At 30.2% G+C, this 21,891-nt stretch overlaps 1 protein-coding gene across 2 annotated transcripts in view; it reads left to right on the forward strand.

The window, feature by feature from the left end:
* Positions 1–21,891, forward strand: part of LOC129221132 (kinesin-like protein KIF13A) — a 209,222-nt gene that overhangs the window by 147,008 nt on the left and 40,323 nt on the right. For both annotated transcript variants that reach the window (XM_054855576.1, XM_054855577.1), the window contains exons 13-22: positions 1,216–1,352; positions 2,245–2,354; positions 3,041–3,181; positions 5,201–5,384; positions 13,559–13,721; positions 14,683–14,829; positions 17,091–17,237; positions 18,374–18,529; positions 19,378–19,551; positions 20,757–20,914. In XM_054855576.1, coding sequence (XP_054711551.1) covers positions 1,216–1,352; positions 2,245–2,354; positions 3,041–3,181; positions 5,201–5,384; positions 13,559–13,721; positions 14,683–14,829; positions 17,091–17,237; positions 18,374–18,529; positions 19,378–19,551; positions 20,757–20,914 — 1,517 coding nt within the window. The remainder of the gene's footprint in view (positions 1–1,215; positions 1,353–2,244; positions 2,355–3,040; positions 3,182–5,200; positions 5,385–13,558; positions 13,722–14,682; positions 14,830–17,090; positions 17,238–18,373; positions 18,530–19,377; positions 19,552–20,756; positions 20,915–21,891) is intronic.

A 21,891-nucleotide genomic window follows, 5' to 3' on the forward strand; every position in this document is an offset into this window, starting at 1 on the left:
CTTCATTCTGTAAAGCCCTGTGCACATGAGAAGGAACATGCATAAAATTACATCTGCTCAAAGCATCTGCATGCTAGTCTGATTGAATTCCCGCTGCTTAAATATTGTTGCAGAACCATTATGCATATAAGGGGTGACAATGCAAAGTTTGAATCTTTCACTCTGCATTGTGCAAATCTGGACACAGCTTAAGACCCAAGTTGATTCTTTAAGAAATATACTTATAATTATTTTTTCTCCACTTCAGAGAAGGAAATGCTTTCTGTTATTACAAATGTCAGAAGTAATAGTTTTGAGCCAGCAGTGTGTGAAAAGAATCCAAATACCTGGGGTTTTGCAGTGAATTAACATTGATGTAACAATTCTATTTCCATTGCAGACCATAAAGTGATGTTTTTATTTAAATTGGTACATTGATTCTTTGCTGTGTGAATTATATAACCTGATTAAGCTCTGAGTTTAATTCGCTGGTAATGTGTCTTAGATACCTACTTAATTTTAATTAAAATTTTTTAAGTGTCAGTTTTCTCAAAATAAAATAGATTGATATTTGTTACTGATCAAAAACTCGTTTAAGTTTTTTACCAATTTCAATTACATTCTATTATAGTTTTTCTTGAGATGTCTTTGCATCTTTTGTTTTCACTTTCATTTATTAAATATGTTTATTGCTTAAAACAACTTCTGTGCATATTTATGTAATTTTTTGTCAATTTATTGAAGTTAAGATTTTAAAATGGTGAATGTTAAAGTTTGTTAATGATAACTTTGTAAACAATGCTTTTCACATAATTTCCTTTGTTGGTTTTGTTTATCTAATTCATACTTTGGAAGATATTGTTATTGTATTTTTGCTAACATGGTACCGCGTTAACTTCACAGCTCTATGCTGATCTAATTTTCCTTCATAATTTCAATAAATGTTGTAGCCAAAGAGTGGCAACACTTATTTTATTTTTTACCTGATTTTTTGTTGCTTTTATGTAGTTTTATGTAAATTTTATAGATATATATATATTTTCGGAATGAAATTGTTGTCTTTCTTGGTTCAAGAAATTCCTGCTTGTTACGATCCATGCCAAAAACTGAGCATAGCTTTTAAGACTAAAAAGATATTTAAATAATTACTTGTCACTTAACGAAATTTATAACAATATTTGTTTATTTTTGATAATTTGTGTCTAGATTTATGTAACTTTTCTATTCTTCTTTTAGGAAAAAACAGTTGTCGGTTATCCCGGTAGTTCCTCTGATTTGGACATCCAGCTAAGTGGTCTTGGAATTATGCCAAAGCATTGTACAATTCTTATTGAAAATTCAGAATTGATTTTGATACCTGTGGAAGGAGCCAGGTAGTTATTTCCTCATCTTTCAAAACATCTTCTAATTTAGGTTGTATTTAACATAAAATTGTTGCATTTGTCAGCAGTGGTGGATTTGTAAGCTTAGGGACTACATTGCCGTTTTTGGGACCCATTTGTATGTCACAGAGCAATGTCAAGGCTTTATCATATTGTACCCTCAGAGCACCAGTAGGATATATTACTATTATTCCTGGGATTAGATGTCTTACTGTTGCTTTGAGGCGACAATATGCATTTTAGAATCCATAAGAGAAAGTCGGTCTTAGGTGCCCCAAGCACCTAAGACCGACTTAAGTTGACCTATCTTTATCAAGTTTCCTCATTAATTATCGATAAAAATGTAGATCAAAATGTTATGAACAAGATGATACAGGGTTGTCGCAATTTGAAGTTTAAATAATTGAACAATTCTGCAGATATTCTGCAGGCATCTTCAAATTTTGCAGGAATCTGCAGGTTTATAAAATTAGAAGTAGATTTTTATTTCATGCAAATGATGCTTATTCAGCTCAAAACTCAAACTTTTTAGCTGGAAAAAGGTTATGTGATGCCTTCACAAAATTCTTCAGGAGATCTGCTGAGATTTTGCAGATTTCTGCAAAATTTCTTCTTTAATTTCTTCAGAATTAATCAATCATTGAAACTTTTAATCATGAAAACTCTTTGATCAGACCCCTTTTGCTTAGACAGCACCATTGAGGTTATTATTAGGAAACTCGTTGAAGGTAGGTCAAACCTAAGTCGGATTTTGTACTATATACTCTTGGGGACCCCTTGAAATTTCCTCATGATAAGTGCCACCACTACATGCCTGTTCTTTCTTCATGCAATATTTCCTTGCATCATTATATGCTGATGAAATTGTTGATAACATTTTTAGGACCTGTGTTAATGGTTCTGTTGTGACTTCAAAAATACAACTACACCATGGTGATAGAATTTTGTGGGGAAACAATCATTTCTTTAGAGTCAACTGTCCTAAAACAAGTAGTAAGCAGAATCTTTTTTTAATTTTCTAATTCTAAATTTGGTTCCCTCTCTTTATTAAAAACATTTTTTTTTTCAATTTTTATACATAATTTTTCATGCTGAAATGTATTTTGTTCTTGTTAAGAATACTTCAAAAATACTTTTTTATTTTATTTGCACATTAGCTTTTTCAAAATTTGAATTATAATATAATTCAATCTCACTTAAAATGTTAGACATTAGCATGGTAGTAAAAAAACCTTATATATTTCAAATATTTTTTATGCACATCTTTAAGAATTATTTTTTAAATTTTACAGTTTCAACATTTATTTTCTACAATTTAATTTTTTCTTCTATTGTGTGTCATTATAGCATTATTTTTTAAAATTAATCTTCTATTTTAAACTTGTTAAGAATACCTCCATATTAATCCATAAGGATGTTTTGTTGTTTCAGCTATATCAAAAATAATTGACTGTATGTTTTGCTAATTTTTAAGATGCTTTTTTTTAGTCTTAAAAAATAGTTATTAGGAAGCAAGTACTTCCATAAGAAATTAAGCAATTGCAATTGAGCAAACTGATTTTTAAAAATAAAAACATAATTCATGTTTTAATATGTAAAATTTCTGCATAAGCATTCAGACACATTTTAATTACTGTATTCTTTTTTCATCAAATATTGATTTCAAATAATTATTTTAGATTGCAATAGTCCTGATATACCAGAACGTCCTCTTGATTATGATTTTGCAAGAGAAGAACTTATGATGAATGAACTTTGCAATGATCCAATTCAAAATGCCATGGCTGCCCTTGAAAAGCAGCATGAAGAAGACAAGCAAAGTATGTCTTGATCGCATTATATTAGATTCATTTCCTTATATTTTCATTTTAATCCTGGTGTACATAGCACACTATATTTTGCAATTCTGATAGCTTTGCAGTTGACATAGGTACTGGATTTAGCTGCTTGCATATAATGGTGATGTTAACATTGTATAAATTTGTATTAGTTTCTAATTCTAATTACTATTTTAAAAAATAATCTGATGGTGTTTATTGATTTTATTATTGTCTAGTTATAATTATTACATATTGGTGCATAATTTATATATTGGCATAAACAGTAATATTAACCCCTTCCCGCTCGCTCCTGTGAAAATGCCGTGCTGGGGTTTCGACCTCCATTTCTCATTCCCATGATATTGCCGTGCTGGGGTGTGCAATGTTAACGCTACGAAACTATTAAAACCGAAACATTTATTTTGCCCAGAATACATTTTATTTCTCTCTTTATACACTAGATGGCAGCATGAGTCCATTTTAAATATAATTGCAGATTTTAAATGTAATTGCAGAGATGAAGAAAGGAAATTTGGTACTTACTTACCAGATTGTGACTTGGCCTCTGTATCTCAAGCTCTGAAATTTACCACACGAGAAAAATTTATCTTTACTTATATTACACAAAAGATTAATAAAATTCTTTTTTAATGTTTAAAAGACTTATTTCTTAAATTTTCGCTGCTTGCTAGGGCTTGCTTGTTGACTTTTCATAAAATTTTAAATTTTTTTAAAATTTCAATCTAAAGAACATTGAAAATGAAAAATTGAGTGCACATGTTGTTCATACACTTATTTTTATGTCATTTTCTTAAGTAAAAAAAATAGACACTTTTATGACCATTTTCTTGAAAATTATCGGATCGGTAAGGGGTTAAAAAAAATCCAACTGCTTTTCCCTCCATTTTTATGCTACTGAACTTTATTTAACATACGAAAATATAATGAAAATACAACGCACAAAAATATCAATGACTAAATTTTTGAGGTGTGTTTTTGATTTTTGTTGCGTGAAATATGCTTGTTGGGAAGATAAAAATGCCTCTGTTGATGGGCTTCATATGCTTAAAAAATATTGATAGTGTCAGCCCAGCTTAGACGAATACCTTCGGCTCCAAGAAATATAATTCGATTAAGCGTTGTATTTGATTAAGCAGGGAAATTTTATTTACCTTTGCTGGTTGACAACTTTTGTTTTAAAAACGTAATAATAAATTAATATCTAAGTAATAGAAGAAAAAATGTTTTTGATTAAAAAGCTTTTTAAATAAGCTAAGTAATCAACAAAACAGAATAATAATTAAGTATATATAATACAAGTACATATAAAAATTAATAAATATGTAACTTATGACTTGAGGTGTTAAATCTTTGTTTTCACTCCTTTTTTCAAATTCATATTTTTTGGAGAAAGTTCATAATAGTGGATTCCCTCTTTGCTCAAGATATTTTGAGAACACTTTTCTAACTTCAATTCCCGCGTTTTACATAATTAGTATTTATCAATTTTTTTACAGTCTGCGATGTTCATATTTCATTGCATTTTTTAATTTAATTATCAACTGTCTGTCGGTAATGGCAACTATAAAAGAAATTGGATAGAATGGTGAAAATGCTTTGATGGAATATGAATGTTGTTTTTCCCTTCCTTTGTTTGCCGAAAAATACTATTTTAAATTTTTATATCAATAATTGCTCTTATTTAATTTATTTTTAACATATTCAAAATTTTTCTCAGCAAAAACATATGAGAAAGCTGATCGCTATTATTCGATTATCCGAGGAAATTATTCGATTGAGCGGGGATCTCCAACATTACATTTATGGGGAAATATTCGGCTCCGGTAAATTTTATTCGTATAAGCAGGGTATTCGTTTAGCCGTTACCCGATTAAGCGCGACTGACAGTATTTATGTGTGTACTAAAGAAAATAAATTGGGGTTTTGACTTGACAGAATAATTTTTTTTCACATGCATGTAAGATTCTTAAGACATTAAATATTTTTTATGTATTTTAGTTGCATTGGACAAGCAACGGCAGATGTATGAAAGGCAGCTACAGATACTTAGGAATCAAATGTCTCCAGGTACTCCATACAGTCCGTATCCTCCATTTGATCTATTAGGCTTAGGAAAATTCACTCCTGCTGGTACTCCTACTAGTAATGTTCAGTCACGCATGGAAAGATGGGCTCAAGACAGGTAGGTATCTAAAGTTATATTTCGTTGCATTTTGCCTTTTTGTGTAGATTGTTAATTTCCTTTTATTGTTTTAATTTGTTAGTCAAGCTGCATTCAACTCTTAGCTGGTTTATTTCTACAGAAATATTGTTTACTTAAAAGTGTCTTTTGTGATACATTTCATATTATTAGCATATTTAAATCGGTGAAATCCCTTTGAAGAAAATGTATTATAGTTGAGGCAAACCAACTCTGGTAACATTGAAGGTTACGCAGATTCTACCCATAGCATTACGACACATTCAGGTTAGGTTTGCCCCAACCGTAGTTAATAATTATTTTCGTTTCTGAAAAAAAGAGAGGAAAGATAATAGTTCAAACCTCCCCTCCCCTCACCCTCCTTCTAGCTTCTATTTTATTTCATCTGGCTCCTTGAAAACTTTTGTTTCATCCCTCATTGAAATGATGGGAATGATGAGGCATCAAATGATTAAGTAATTCCCTGTTACTTGCTAGTATGGAAATAAGGATTTTTTTTGAGCAATCACGATTGCTTATGGGTCATTCCATGTCAAGTGATCCAAAGTTTTTTCCCTCACCTTTTTGTATTTCTTTGAAATTTGGCTCATCGATTGTACCCTTTGAGGTAATCAAAAGTCCAAATTTTTAGATTTTTATCTCTATTATTATTTTATTTATGACACTTTGATTTTTCGAAAAACCAGCTTTTTTTCATGGATGCTTGAACATAAAATGGACGATAACTCAGCACCAAATATAGATAGAAAGATTTTGTAAAAAGCATTTTAAAGTACATTAGTTGCTGTTTAATGGGATATGCAACATGACTAATTTCAAAAAAATTTAAATTTTTAAAAAATAAAATTTAAATTTTAAATTTATATTTTTCAGAAAAGGTATAATGAATTTTTTTTAAAAAATTCTCAAAAATTTGTGTGTATTTTATCTTTATTTGTGCAAAGTTTCAAGTTGGGATCTCAATGAGATCAAATTTTTATGAATTTTTAAATAAATTTGACTTATGAAATAATGACATTTTTCAGATTCTAACTAGTTAAATATGGGGTCTTTTACTGGGGATGATCTAATAAGTAGTAATTGATCATAACTATGCTTGAAATGAACTGACATGACTTTGTAGATTAGTACCCCCCCCCCCCCCCCCCCCCCCCGTCTCACAACCACTTTTTATCTTTTTTTTTTCCAAAAATGTATTAAAAAAAAAAAAAAAGCCGGCACGTAAGAGTTATAACCATAATAAACTGGGACGCACGCTGCTAAACATCAGTAGTGACTAAAGCTTATAAATGGGAGGGGGGGGGGGTCATAAAAACTAAAAGTCAGAAAAAAACTGAATCGAACCACTCATTTGCAGCTTTTTTATCTTTCGGAAAGTGGGACGGTAGGGGGAGGGGGGGCAATCTGGAATGAAACATAACAACATGGAAGGTTATGCTCAAATTAGCAAAATTTGTTTGATCTATAACTGCTTTTAATATATGTAAAAATAGATCTCGCTTCATTGCTCTCGTTTACAAGTGAAATTAAAAGAAATCTAGCATTAAAAAAAAGAAAAAACAGCTGCACTCCAAATGTTGTAGAAAGACAGTTAGTTTTATGCGGACAGACATATGACCTGATACTTAGATTTATTTTTAGTTTAGTGTAAAAAGAATGAAACAACACGGGGAAACACTCCTATTTTGCAGTGATCTTGGAGCAAACTATGTCTTTCCTCCATCCAAAATTGAAAGTTGGTGCAAGGGTAAGGGACGAAATGAATCATAACTTTCCTTATCAGATAGTGAAATAATCAAGTACACTTTGTGAAGTTCGGATTGAAAAAGAAATACTGGTCTGAAAAAAAAAAGCATCAGGTGAAGCGTGATACTAGTATAGTGTTAATCGTATGTGTGAGTGGGGGGGGGGGGGGGGTAATATACTTTGTCTTGCTTTAAGGAAGAACATTTACCAGTTTTTAATATGTTTTCTATTCACTTTGTTTTATTTTATTTATTTATTTATTTTTTACATTTCGAAAATGGTTTTGGAAAAAAATAATAAAAGTGGTGGCATGGGGGGGGGGGGTGTCTTTTTCTTACTTTAAAGAAGAATATTTACCAATTTTTAATAAGTTTACTATTCATTTTGGTTTTTTATTCATTTATTTATTTTTTACATTTTGAAAATAGTTTTGAAAAAAAAATAAAAAATAAAAGTGGTGGTGCGGGGAGGGGGGGGGGGGGGTGCTTGCCAATCTACAAATTCACGTCAGCTCATTTCAAGCATAGTTATGATCAATTACTACTTACTAGACCATCCCCAGTGAGAGAACCCCATTTTTAACTAGTTAGAATCGGAAAAATGTCATTATTTCATAAGTCAAATTTTATTTAAAAATTCATAAAAATATGATCCCATCAAGATCCCAACTTGAAACTTTGTACAAATGAAGATAAAATACACAAAAATTTTTGAGAATTTTTTTAAAAAAATTCATTATACCTATTTTGAGAAATTTAAATTTAAAATTTAAATTTCATTTTTTAAAAATTAAAATGTTTTTGAAAATAGTCATGTTGCATATCCCATTAAACAGCAACTAATGTACTTTAAAATGCTTTTTACCAAATCTTTCTATCTATATTTGGTGCTGAGTTATCGTCCATTTTATGCTCAAGCATCCCTGAAAAAAAGCGGGTTTTTCGAAAAATCAAAGTGTCATAAATAAAAAAATAATAGAGCTAAAAATCTAAAAATTTGGACTTTTGATAACCTCAAAGGGTACAATCGCTGAGCCAAATTTCAAAGAAATACAAAAGGTTGAGGGAAAAAATTTCCCAAATTTTGGATCACTTGACATGGAATGACCCTTATTGCTTTCATTTGACTGGGTTTGGCGTTGTGGTTCCTTTTTCAGCTTGGACCAGGCCTGCAGCACCACCGTCCACCGGCGGCAGCGCGGCTGGTCCTGAGCACTGTCCCCCGGAATCCACTTTTGCTGGGCGTGGTGGCGTCCATGTCCCAAACACACGAACGCCTACACACAAACACACGAACGCCTACACACACACACGAACGCCTACACACACACACGAACGCCTACACACACACACACGAACGCCTACACACACACACACGAACGCCTACACACACACACGAACGCCTACACACACACACGAACGCCTACACACACACACGAACGCCTACACACACACACACGAACGCCTACACACACACACAAACGCCTACACACACACACACCCACGTGCACAACACTCACTCACACACATGCATACATACACTTACGCACCTACACACATGCGCCTACACAAACACACGCTCGTGATTGCGAAAAACATAATTTGAATTCAAGATGCCAAAAATTCAATTTTTTTTTTTTTTTTTGCTTTTATAAAGCAATAGCAAAAATGGTTTTGGATGTATTTTTTAATTTTTTAATAATAATTCATTATTTTAGAAAAAAAAAACCTCAACTTTCATGTTTTATCAGGCACATATGCATATTCCAACTTTGCCTATATTTTTATTGCAGCAGAATGTTTTTGAACTCATAAATATTTGTTAATGTACAGTGGCTCCCAAAAGTGTTCGTACACTTTGAAATATTTTAGTAAAACCGAAATAACGCGAAACTGAATTCGAATATTAAGTCCAGTATTTTTTCACATCATTCCTATATCATTCTAAATAAAAACCTGTAGTTTTGTAAAATTATTGACGGATCTTTTTTTTTTGAAATGGGTCAAAAAACGAAGAGACAGAGAAATACCGCGCCACAAAAGTCATCGCACACTCAAATTTTTTCGAATAAATTCATGATTAAAATTATCATATACGTTTATTTAATATTTTTGCATTGTGTTGACCCTTGAAAGTCATTTGACTTTAAATTTTTGTTCATTTATTCCTTAATATTGTGCTTATTACTATAAAATTGCTGGTATTCGTAAAAAACAACAAACACCATTCGAAATTTGATTTTTTCTTTCTCGCGGTAGCTTTAAATTGGTTTGAAATGTCTCAAAATTAGATAATTTACAGCATTCCATAGTAAAGTGCTAGATGATATGCTTTAAAGAAAAAAATTGGACCGAAAACAATGTAAGAAAATGTCAAATGGCAAAGTTAACAAAGCGTGATCGGAGATTTAAAGTTAAAAAAAATTATGAAAAATACACATTTGAGTGATATAAATGTTTCTGCAGAGTTAAATGAAAAGTTTTACATTTAATTTTTACCTAAAATTGTTCACCAAGTTCTCTGATTAGCTGGATTAAATGGGACCTCTTCCCGCAGAAATTTTCTTGGTTGTGCGAAAAACAGAAAGCTTACGCTTTTCGTCGCAAAATCAATGATAAATACGCTCAAAACGTTTTGAAACAACGACTTACTTATAGATGAAAATAAATTCAACATTTTTGGTTAAGTTGTTGTATAATTGTAAGTAGAAGAAAAAATTTGGAACTGAATCTTAAGAACTTAGTTGGATCAGTTAATTAGGACGGTGAAGGTGTTCTAGTGTGAGGGTGCATGTCAGCATCAGGACTTGGTAGTTTGGAATTTTTTGATGAAATAATGAATCATGCCGTTCCTTTAAGTATTTTAAAAACCAATTTTGAACTCTTAGCCAAAAATTTTGTTATCGGAAACAACTTTGTTTTTTTATTAAGATAACGATAAGAAGTACATGGCTTTCAACGTTTGCGTCTAGTGCCCCGAAAATTGTCCTCAAGTTTAGAAAATACCCCCTCAATCTTCAGCTTTGAATTTAATGTAGCATATTTAAAGATATCTGGTGGCTAGATTACGAAAATACAGCTTTGAAACGAAAATAGAGCTAGAAACAGTAGGACTCAAAGTGTGGTTGAACACTTACTCAAAAATTACGCAAAAAAAAAGAAAGAAAAAAGAATGAAATTTATTCCCAGGCGTTTAAAAGGTGTTGTTGATACTGCATGATATTCTGCTAAATAATAACTTAATAAAAATTAGATTATTCAATAATATATAGACATTTTTAAGAGTGTACGAAGACTTTTGTGAGATAAATTTTTCGGCACTTTTTAGTTTTTTATTTAAAAAAAATTAAATTTTAACATTTTTTAAAAACTTTTCACGTCTTTTTGTTAAAAATTGATCATAGATCTTATAGTTAAATACCTCTTCCGAAATATTAATTCTAACCAATGGATAGGGCCCAATTTCGCTGAAAGTCGTAGGTGTACGAACACTTTTGGGAGACACTGTATGTATGTGTCATATTGAATATATTGATATATTTGTATGATTTTCTGAAAACTACTTTAAAAAATTCTTTTAAAATATTAGAATCCCCCCAATGAAAAAAAAAATTTGTGCATTTTTTTTTCTAGTCTTGCTTAGTTTGTTGTATTTGAAGCTTTTAGGTCTATGCTGTGGAAGTTGTCTTTTTTGCTCTGTCTGTCTTTTTTTAATGCTCTCTTTAGTTTTGCTTAAATAAATTTTCTTTGCTCCAGTTATTATGCATTATATTATTCAATGACACTAAACTTTCATTTAGTGCCATGAATGGAGTACTTTTGAAGTAGCTGTTCATTTTTTTTTTTAAAAATATCCTATTTGTATTCATTTTTCGAGGCTGTAACAATGCTTCTTCTTCAATTCTAATGTTTTAGTTTGATCTTTAAAAAGATGGAAGATGCTGATATCTGTAATCCATCGTTTAAATTTTTCAGTTTTAATAGAAAATAATGAAGATATTTTTATTCCATTAAGTTAATTGAATTCATTTATTTATTTTTCTTGTATTTACTAATCTTTTGTCATTGAAAATGATTTGCTGTGTGAAGGGGGTACGTGTGAGGGGTTATAAGTTTTATTTTTGTGATTACAACATTTTTTGTAATTTTGTGTCAAAACAAGTTTTGACATGTTCAGCAGTTTGCAATTACAATGCACGACTGGTGTCTTTTTCAACAATCAAGAATCATTTAGTTGCTCAAATTGTAGCCTAAATTGTTTCCTTTAGCTTAAATTTAAATGCGATTGAATTGGAAATTTGTAAACCTTGAGAGAACTATGTGATTTAGTGTTTTTATGATGCATTTTATAGTTTCAAATATAAATCTTCCTCTTTCCAATAGTTTATGTTTTATAAGCTAGGGAGGTGCACTAATCCCTGCCCCCTCTCCAAGCACCTATGTTTTTTTTTAAATTGCAAAAGCGCTTGATTTTACCAGGGCTGTGTAGTCGGAAGGAAAATGGCCGACTCCGACTTTTGGATTGTGAAACGCCTACTCCAACTCCGATTCCGACTCCAGATTTTTTTTTTAATTGTGTTTTTTCAATTCCCTCTCTGGGAAGGGGGAAAACCTCTAAACAGAGATTGAAATATTAATTCCTTTTTATGAAAATTTTGCATTTCATATTTTATTGTAAACCCAAGAAGCATATAACGTTAGAAATTCAATTTCAAAATCAAATTTTCCAATAGTTACGAGTTTAAATGTGAGATGACTTAAAAATCCTCTTTAAAAAAAATTGAAAAGGATAACTTTTAATTTGCCCCCTTTAATGTTCAACAAATAGATACTCATCAAATTGTTTGCTTTCAATTTTTGAAAGCTGTAACTCGAGAGAAAAAAATCTTTTTTTCTAAGTCTTAAGTGATGAGAGGGGGTGGTTTACCCCGGGTGACACCCATCGCGTAGGTGACACCCAAAGTTAATTTAAGAATTTATAAAATTAATAAATACTTTAATTCAAAAAATTTTCCCAAATATATTTTAAATTATCTTTCATTAATATAATTTGAACAAAAATAGGGCACATATACATCAGGAGCAAACTTTGCACAAAATGCGGTGGCATACAAATCTGTACGAATAGCTTTTACTATACCTATATTTCTTCTTCGCTAAATTTTTAATTTAAATTTTATTGGCTGCTTTTGAATTAACCTTAATATGAAGATTTTAAGATTAACTACAATTATTGAGTGTTGTAACCAAGAAATCACTTAGACTTATTATGGCGACTTTTTGGCGAGAACCAAGCTTATAGAAGTAATCTGAATAAAGGAAAAAAAACATTGGATTATTTCATCAGATCTTTTGAATTCGTGCTTTTGCACCAGAACTTATTTGAATTTGCCGATCAACCTCAAAAGTTTCCACCTGAGCTACGGGCCTCGATTTACTAAATTGTTACGTTCCTTTTACTATTTTATAACTGAAATCGAACAAAACACTATATTTCTATTTTTATTTGAAAATTACTTGAAAATGTTAGGCAACAAAACCGTTTGCTGACAGTTGCTATTAGTTAAGTTAAAAAGCAAACAAACTAGGGGACGGCTACAGAAAGTTCGGTAAGCACTCAAGCTAGCTAATTGACATAATGGCAGTTATTTTCTCATTAGTAGCTTTTTATACATGTAATCGAACGAATTGGTAGTCAGTTTTTAAAAAATGCAAGGAGAGTAAGTGAAAATGAAAGAACAAAAGAAGCCCGGAGTCGGAGTCCGCATGTTTGCTAACGACTATGACTCTGATCCTTTACCCCAAAATCAGTCCAACTCGGACTCCACAGCCCTGGATTTTACATCATGGGCCTTCCAGGCACTATGTATGAGGCTATTAATTGTAAGAAGTAAATATACTATAACATAAGATACAACTATGAAGTAGCTATTCATTTCTCCGCACACAATTCGTTTTTTAACGCCTGTATCAAAAAATAGCAACAGTAAAAATAATTTCCTGTAATTCTGTCATATTGGCTAATAAGGTCGCTTGTGTTTATCTCTATATTTGAGACAAGAAGCTTCTATTATAATGGAAGAAGGGAAAAGGGAACTACCCTTTTTTCACCTGACACAAAAAAAGAAAAAAAAGTGTAAGAAAATATGACAAAACTAAACTTTAACTTCCTTATCTGTATGTTACTATTGTCAGAGTTTTCTGAGAGATATTTATCTATACCTTAAACTAGCCAAGAATGTCTGAATTTATCTAGTGTTATTCATCAGTATGCTATTTGCTTGGCTTAAAAACAATTTTGTTTGCTGATTCCAGTTATCAACATATAAAACAGTTATATAAAGCATAAAACAATTTAAGTATAAAAGAGCTCAATGCATCATTTGACTATATTCTATTTTTATTTTTCAGAGATGAGTTGTTTAAGAAAAGTTTAGCTAAACTGCGAGAAGATATTGTAAGGGCCAATGGTCTTGTACGAGAAGCTAATTTTTTGGCTGAAGAAATGGGCAAGGAAACGGAGTTCAAAGTCACACTTCAGATCCCTGCTGCAAATCTCAGCCCCAATCGAAAAGTAAGGCATGCATTTCATTTCAAAAGTTGAAATACTTCTTTTTCTTCTTTACCTCTCTGTCACCTTAAACTTCATATGAGGCGCCTACTTCAAACAGAAATGTTTTGTAGATTGCTTAATGTTATATTCTACCCAGTGCTGCAGTTTAAAAAAAATATACGGGGGAAAGCAATTTTTTTATTGAGTAGATGTCAAGGTTAGCAGATTTTTTGTTTGGTTAAAATATCTTTGTTTAGATTACTTATGCTAACTTTAATTCAAAATGTAGACATTTATTTTTCTAAAAAGATGGTTTGAAGCTAATTTGATTTAAATGTTTATTAATTTTACAATAAGATGCCAAATACTTTAGAATGGTCCTGGAAGTACCTAAATAAAATTCCTTTCCCATAAGACATTTTAAGATACATCTTATTATTTAGTTATATTATTGTTTGAAAACAGCCTTTTAAATGTAAGTTTATGTATACAATCACTGCAATAATTTAGGTTAGTACAGAATGCAAGGAGCTATTTTAAGAAAGCTAAATGAAGTAACTAATTTAGTAAATATTCATTGAATTTGAACCTATACCTGTGTTACGAATCATAAGTACTTAAATTGCTAAAAGTTTTATTTTATGTGGATTTTTTTGCATAAGTTTGTTTCTCATAATTAAATGCGTTTAACCCATATTATCTAACTTTGTCTTTGCAATCACCATTTTTCTTTGTGAGAATTATCATTTTGTTGATTAAAATACTGTTGAGTTCATTTTTTAGAATATTGGTTAAAAGAATATCCTGCTTAATATAATAAATTTTCAATGTCCCAAACCAATGTAGTGTGTTATTTTGATCCTGTTTAATGGAATATCTCACTTATTAGAATATTTTTTTGTGGCAAAATGGCTATTTCATTAGGCGTACTAACTGTACTACTAGACTCTGTACTAATATTTTTATTTATTTCCTCTTATAGAAAGGTGCTTTCGTGAGTGAACCTGCGGTCCTTGTCAAACGTCGCAACAAAAATGGCCAAGTTTGGTCTATGGAAAAGTTAGAAAATAAATTAATAGATATGCGTGAAATGTACCAGGAGAGGAAAGAGAAAGGTCTAAATATGAAGGTAGGAGAACAGAAACAAAATATTTCTTTTGTTTTCCTATTATTTTCTATCTCAAAAATTTTCTTCTTTAGTTATTTTTAGAAATGCAGCATCAATGCCACTTTTTTGAAAACCTCCCATGTTTTCATTCAAATATCTGTTTTTTGTAGTCAGTATTTTATGCTTGTTGTTTCATTTTTCAATATAGCAGCTATTATATATTATCATAAAAAGCTATGATAATTTCTGTAAAAGTGATTTTTTTTTTACATTGGCTTCCCTATTTGATTTTTAATTTATTATTTCTAGTTACTATTCTATAAACTTTCTTATGCTAGTTTTCTAACTGCCTTGTTTCGAATTATAGCAGTAAAATCTTAGAAGAAATATTTTAGTATTTCACTAATTACGTTAAAGCAACTCATAACATTTTTACAGTGCAGAACCTTTTATCCGGGAACCAAAAAACCGGGAAACCAGAAAACCGGCAAGTGTTTGCAGATTTTCCCGCCATTATTTAAAAATATGCATTTTCGACAATTTTTGAAAAATTAAGTTTTTTTTTCTTTTTTTTTTAACATACCTAAAAGAATATGAACTGTTTCTTAATAAATATCATATTACTTACGTAAAACTGGGGAAAATGTTTACAAAAACGAACTTTAAAGGGTTGACCTTTACGCGGGGCAAAATTTCCGAAATATTTCTTGAATTAAGAAGTACACTCTTAAGTCGGAAATTTTCGTGTTTTATTCTAACTGAAAAGTAAAGAAATGAAGAAATGAATATTGTCGAATTCTAATGCAATATTTTATTGTATGGCCTTTAAAATTAAAGCCGTTTAGAGCGCCAGTGTTGTTAGCGAAATTGCGGGAAACGCCGAAAACCAGATTCGCGAATTTTCTGGATAGTTAATTGTGGAATCTAGAAATTGTTAAACGCATGACTGTAATAATACTGCAAGAACTCATAAATCAAACTGCTATTGATATTGAAAAAAGCAATAGTTATCAATAACCACCGTAATCACAAACACAAAATCTTTATAAAAAATTTAAAAACAAAACGCGTTAATGAAAACAAATTTTTTCATACAGAATATCAGGAAAATCGCACATTTCCGTTCAAAAACTTGTTTTTAGCCCTTCCTTTCATTTTTTTTTTGTTTTAAATATCGAAAAGTGGTGGTTTTTTTTCTTTTTCAGATTGAATGTGAGGGTCTCAGGTCTTATGAACAACTTGAAGTTTTTTGGTGTTTAAATTATTCTTTCACTAGTAGTTTTTAATATTTCGACACTATTTATAAGCAATTCTGAACTGTTTTCTTCTTATTTTAATATGTATTACTATTTATTATAGTAATTTAAGTTTTATAAACAATCGGCCAACAAAGGTTTTTAGCGATTCAGAAAACCGCGAAATTCAGATATCCGGGATAGCGATGGTCCCGAACTTCCCGGATAATTGGTTCTCTACTGTATTTGTAATGCAGTATAATTTTTGTTTTATGTTTTTGGAACTGTCTCTTAATGTTTTATGACTAACTTCTGACTGCCATGAAAGTTAAATTCCATGAATGATTCAGGTTTTCTAATTTTCTCTCCTTGTAGAAAAGATGATAAAGAGAGCTTTAAATACTGTTAGACCTTGATTATCCGAGCTAATTGGGACTGCTAGTGCCTCGGATATCGGAAATCTCGGTTAATAGAAACTTTGCACAAAAACCTGTCAGGATCTCAAATTTTTAAAAAAGTTATTAACTAAAATACAATCAAATATTTTTAAAAGTTTAGAATTACCATGTAAAAAGCAATGTTTTACGGCTAAAAATCTAAAATAGAAAGTGACTTGTAGTAAGTATTTTTTAATTTTTTTTTTACAATGCTAAGTTAAATATTGAAAGATGCATTCAAAGAAACAAACTTCTAGAAAATATTCTTATCTTCAAGTTGAAAACTCTTTATTTAATAACAGTGGCACCCGCACGGCTTTGCCCATAGTAGAAAATCAAAAGGTCATTTGTTTTGCCTGTATATTTACAAATGATTACAACTTGATTATATATGATTAATTATCAACAGGAGTGAAGTACATAGGAAAAAGTGCTTGTGAAATACCATATATATAGTGTTTAAAATAAGTAGTTTTTTAATTTAACTGAACTTGCTTTAATATGTAGTCTTTCATTTCCATGTAAAAAATCAATTTCTTTTTTAACCATATCCAAATACTTTGAAATTCATCTTTTTCGGATTGATTTTTTTTCCTTCAATGTCTTTTAGGAGGGACTTCCACCAAAAGCAATGGATCCATTTTATGAATCCCAAGAAAATCATAACTTAATTGGTGTTGCAAACGTGTTCTTGGATTTTCTGTTTCATGATGTGAAACTAGATTATCAAGTTCCTATCATTAGTCAACAGGGAGAGGTTAGTAACCAAAAAACATTTTATTTTTATTACTATTATTATTATTATTATTATTTTTTTTTTTTTTTGCATTTATAGCTGTATATTACTCATTATTTTTAAACTTTGTGTAGGCTAATTGTTAGCTTACAAAACAAAATAGCTTTACTCTCAGCTTTGTCTTGCTTTACTCTTCAACTTTGTTTCCTAGAGTTTTATTGGGATTGTTGACAATTGGGATTGATCTAAAGTTTTAACAAAAAAGCATTATTTAAAGATTCTTCAAATTTATCCTTGTTTTTTTTTCAGAGGAAAAAATTATATTTACAGATTTAAAAAGTCTCATTTTTATTCATTATTTGTACTAGGCAAAACTAGAGCTATGATACCCAGATTTATTGCTATTTGATTTCATGATCAAGTTATGTATTTTAATTAATATTTCTTGCCATATTTTCAAATGATGATATTTTACGAAGCTTCTCATTAAAAATTTTTTAGATTTTTTGAATAAAAGTCACTGAATTTAATGATTAACCTATTCACTGCAACAAGCACTCATAGACCTTCAAGTGGTTTCCATCCTAACTTTGGGGGCTGTTGAATAGTGAAAGCTAAGTGCAAAACTTTTGTTGAATCAGGCAAAGATTGTGGGATTCAGGTCCTTTATCTTGTCTCTTAGTAATGTTTTAAGTTTATTAAATTTGATAGTTTAAAGTGTAAAAAGAAACAATAATGACAATGTTCAACAGCAAATATCTTAGCAATTGAAAGGTCAATTGAAGACAACAAATGCGTTTAACATGTTACTTGCTTCATTTCTTTGCAAAAGGACAAAAAATTAATTAATTAGTAAAAAATAAATTAATTAATTCAAAACAAAGTTTACTTTACATAAAGTTTACTTTAGTTTATATCATTTTCCTCTCTCTCATACATGTAGTTAACTTTTTTTTTTTATCTCAATCAAACTAAATAATTAAAAATTTTCGTGATTTCTTTACTGAAATGTTTGGACGAAATTGAGAAGTAATTCAATTTTTTCAAACAAATGAGACTGTTAAACCATTAAAAAAAAAAAAAAAAAACCCTATAATTTCTTAATGCTATAATTATCTATTGAAGTATTTGATCAAAATATATGTTATATTTTTCAGGTTGCTGGTAGACTTCATGTTGAGATCTGTAAGCTGGAAGGAAGCTTTTTGGATACTTTGGACAATTCTGAGTCAGAAGTTGAGAGAAATTCAGAAAGCAAAGACAGTTCTCATGAAACAAGTGAAACTAATTTAGGAAGGCAAATTGCAGTTCAGGTATTGTTACTATTAAAATCATCTGCTGACTCACGGATAAGATTTTAGTATAAACAAGCAAAAGGCATGATATTGAATCCTGTTCTGACTTCTAATATAATTTCTAGTATAGTGAAACCTGTGTAAGTTGACCACTTGCAGTGTACTACTTAATTGGTCAACTTATAAAGGTTGCTTTATATGATATAACTCTAATTCTATACCTGAAAAAAGCAGTCAACTTGGACAGGTGATCAATTCTACAGGTTTTACTGTATTGAGGAAATCTGCATTCAGGAAAAAATAAAATTTATTCTAATGTTTAAGTGTTAGTGAAGTGCTCTGGATATTTTCCAATATGAATTGCATTTGCTGTTTTCAACAAAGTAAAGCTATGCTTGTTTTTGAGTTTTAAGCATTTCTGAAGTTTCTGTTAAAAATTTTCAAAAAAGTGTATGAGTTAAGCTGCTGAATATGTAGGATTAGTTATACTTTTCGCTAACTTTTATACCATGATTAGCGTAACAGAAAATATTTATTTCGTTTAGATTGATTTTTTAAGAATTCATCAGAGGATTTTTATTTTTAACATTTTTATGCAAATGCAAAGCATAGTTATGCTTTCTGGTACATCAATAGTTTTGTAGTGTGTTGATAATCATCATGCATGTTCTACTCAAACAAAGTTTTTACTTTCAAATCTATATTGATATTAGATTATGTTTCTGCAATAAAATTGCCATTTTATTTATTTATTTTCCTCCCTCACTATTTGGTTGTGTTTTTGCTTACAAGTTAAATACTTTATTGCAACTTTTGCTTTCATAGTTGTTCAATTTTTTATTTAACGATTTAATGTTTTTTTCCAGCTTTCTATTAAATCTGCAACTGGTTTGCCTCCCTCTTTGTCAAATTTTGTATTTTGCCAATACGTTTTTTGGGGTCATCCAGATGCCGTTGTAGTTCCGCCCATTGTGAATCCTGAATATCCTGCATCAAGGAAAGGAAAGGATTGCATGACTTTTAAATTTGAACATGTTCAGGTTGGTATTTTTTGCATTTTCTAAACAGATTGTTGAACTAAAATATTAGACCAGAATTAGCCATTTCTTACATTTACTTGTTGAGGAAATAATGCTTTGTTTCTTCAGCCAATGAAAAAAAAATTGTGTTTCTCTAAGGAATGTGCTGCAATTAGTGTTGTAACAAATTAATTTAAGAAGCAAATAAACAATCACAACTATACAATCTCAGTTTTCCAACTCAAGACCATCTACAAGATTATGTGGATTGAGTAATTAGGCAGATTTTTGCATTTATTTATTTTTCCATAAAGGAACTGCAAACTTTATTTTATTTTAAGTTGAGAAAAAAACAAACAAACCCTCAAAGTAATACAGAGCGTTCAATTTAATTTGGGGAGATAATTATTAGTAATAGCAGTTAATTTTAATAATCAATAATATCTTTACAAAGACTGCTAGTTCAAAAGTTTTTAAAGAAGAAAAAAGGATTAAAAACAATTTTTGAAAAACAGAAAAAAAAGGATTATTAAAAAATGTACTTTGGAAAAAAATAATCTATAAAGTAATGTTATGAATGCATTTTTTTTTTTTTTTTTGTTTATAAAACCCTTGTAATCTAAGTAAAAGTATTAAAAGTACTTTATACAGTAAAATCTCATTACAACTAGGACCACTACATTGAAATCTCTATAATAATGAATTAAATATTAAGTTTTGTTTTAATTGCCCTTTGGGTAATATTGAAACTATCATTCTAGAGAAATAATGGTTTCTCTTAAACTATGGTTTCTACAGCGAAATATTATTATTCAGCAAAAGCTTTTAATTGCACTATTTTTTTCACTTGAATTTTTTGTTTGGCACTTTATTTTTGAAAGAATTAAACTAATGTTGAAATCAATTTCCTTTCTTTTCTTATGAAGACAGAGAAAGAGAGAGCTGAAGGAGAGCACCCTCTTCTTCAGTGAATATATTTTAAATTAATTTTCATCGGTTTAGTTTTTTTTTAATTTTATTGCCACAAACTTTTTATTGCAACGAACTAAACTTGCAATCCCTTCAACTTGATTATTTCGAGATTTTTTTGTGATAAATATTTTTTGAAGTTCAAGAATAGCTTCTACACAAAATGTGGCATATCCCTTGGTAATTAATGAATTGAACTATATTATAACTTTTTGCAGGTATATTTGATATTAAATGTGAAATTGTATTACTTCTAGGAATTTATCATCAATGTGACTGAAGAATTTGTTGAGCACTGTTCAGAAGGAGCTTTGTCAATAGAAGTGTGGGGCCATCGGAGTGCTGGATTCAGCAGTTCAAAACCTGGATGGGATGTTGACGTCCAATTGATGCGATCTCGATCCCTTGCCGATCGGTAATAATACGGATATTTATTCCCTGGTTCAATTAAAATCCTAAGCAGGCTTGTTATTGCTGGACCTGCTTAAGTAAATGACACTGGTTTCAGCAAGTAAGACTGTATTAAATTACCCAAATTGAAGGTTAAGAAACTTTGGTTTAATGAAGTGAAGTTAGTAATAAAGATGCAAATTGGGAGGTAAGGAATGCAGGTATTAAAGTGAGACTTATCATCTGTTTTGTTCCTTGGGGATTTTTTTAAAGTTATTGATTTAAAAATAAATAATAATAGTGTATTTTAGATTTTTTAGAACAGTTTTTTCATATCCAAAAGTTTTCATTGAATTCTGTATAGATTTCTTCTAATTTACAAGTTCAGCAGCAGAATATTCCTTAGCATTTTGTTATGCCAATTTAAAAAGCATTCAGAATTGAGTTGCATTTCTTTAAAGCAGTGTTTCTTAAATTGTGTTCTGTGGAACCCCAGGGTTCCATGGAAATCACTAAAGGATTGCACGAAACTTGCATTTTTTTTTAAACAAAACGGTTAAATTAGTCACTTAAAAATTAGGTTTGAGTAAAGTGTCTAATGGAGTATTTTCCGCTGAGAAAATATAAATCTTAGATTAAAAAGTCATTTTATTGTCATAGTATGACATTCAATTATGTCAGCTCTATAAAACGACTCTTTTTTTTTTAAATGGCAAAAGATTCTTCCCTGCACCAGAAATTTAAAATATAAAATAATACCATCCAGGGAAATTCTGGTGCAATTTTACAGATGAATGTCCTCAATTGTCACGAAATTTCTTGTTGGCATTTTTACTACTTGCAACTAAATTATGTTTTCAATTTATCTGTCAACAAAAAAATAAACATCACCACATACATAGTGTTGAATCCGATCTGAGAATGCAACTTTTTTCCAGAAAGCCTGATGTTCAGGAAGTATCTGTCATAGTAAAAATAGGAACTACCCATATCATTTGAATA

Source organism: Uloborus diversus, chromosome 4, assembly GCF_026930045.1.
Source record: "Uloborus diversus isolate 005 chromosome 4, Udiv.v.3.1, whole genome shotgun sequence".
NCBI classification, from domain to species: domain Eukaryota; kingdom Metazoa; phylum Arthropoda; class Arachnida; order Araneae; family Uloboridae; genus Uloborus; species Uloborus diversus.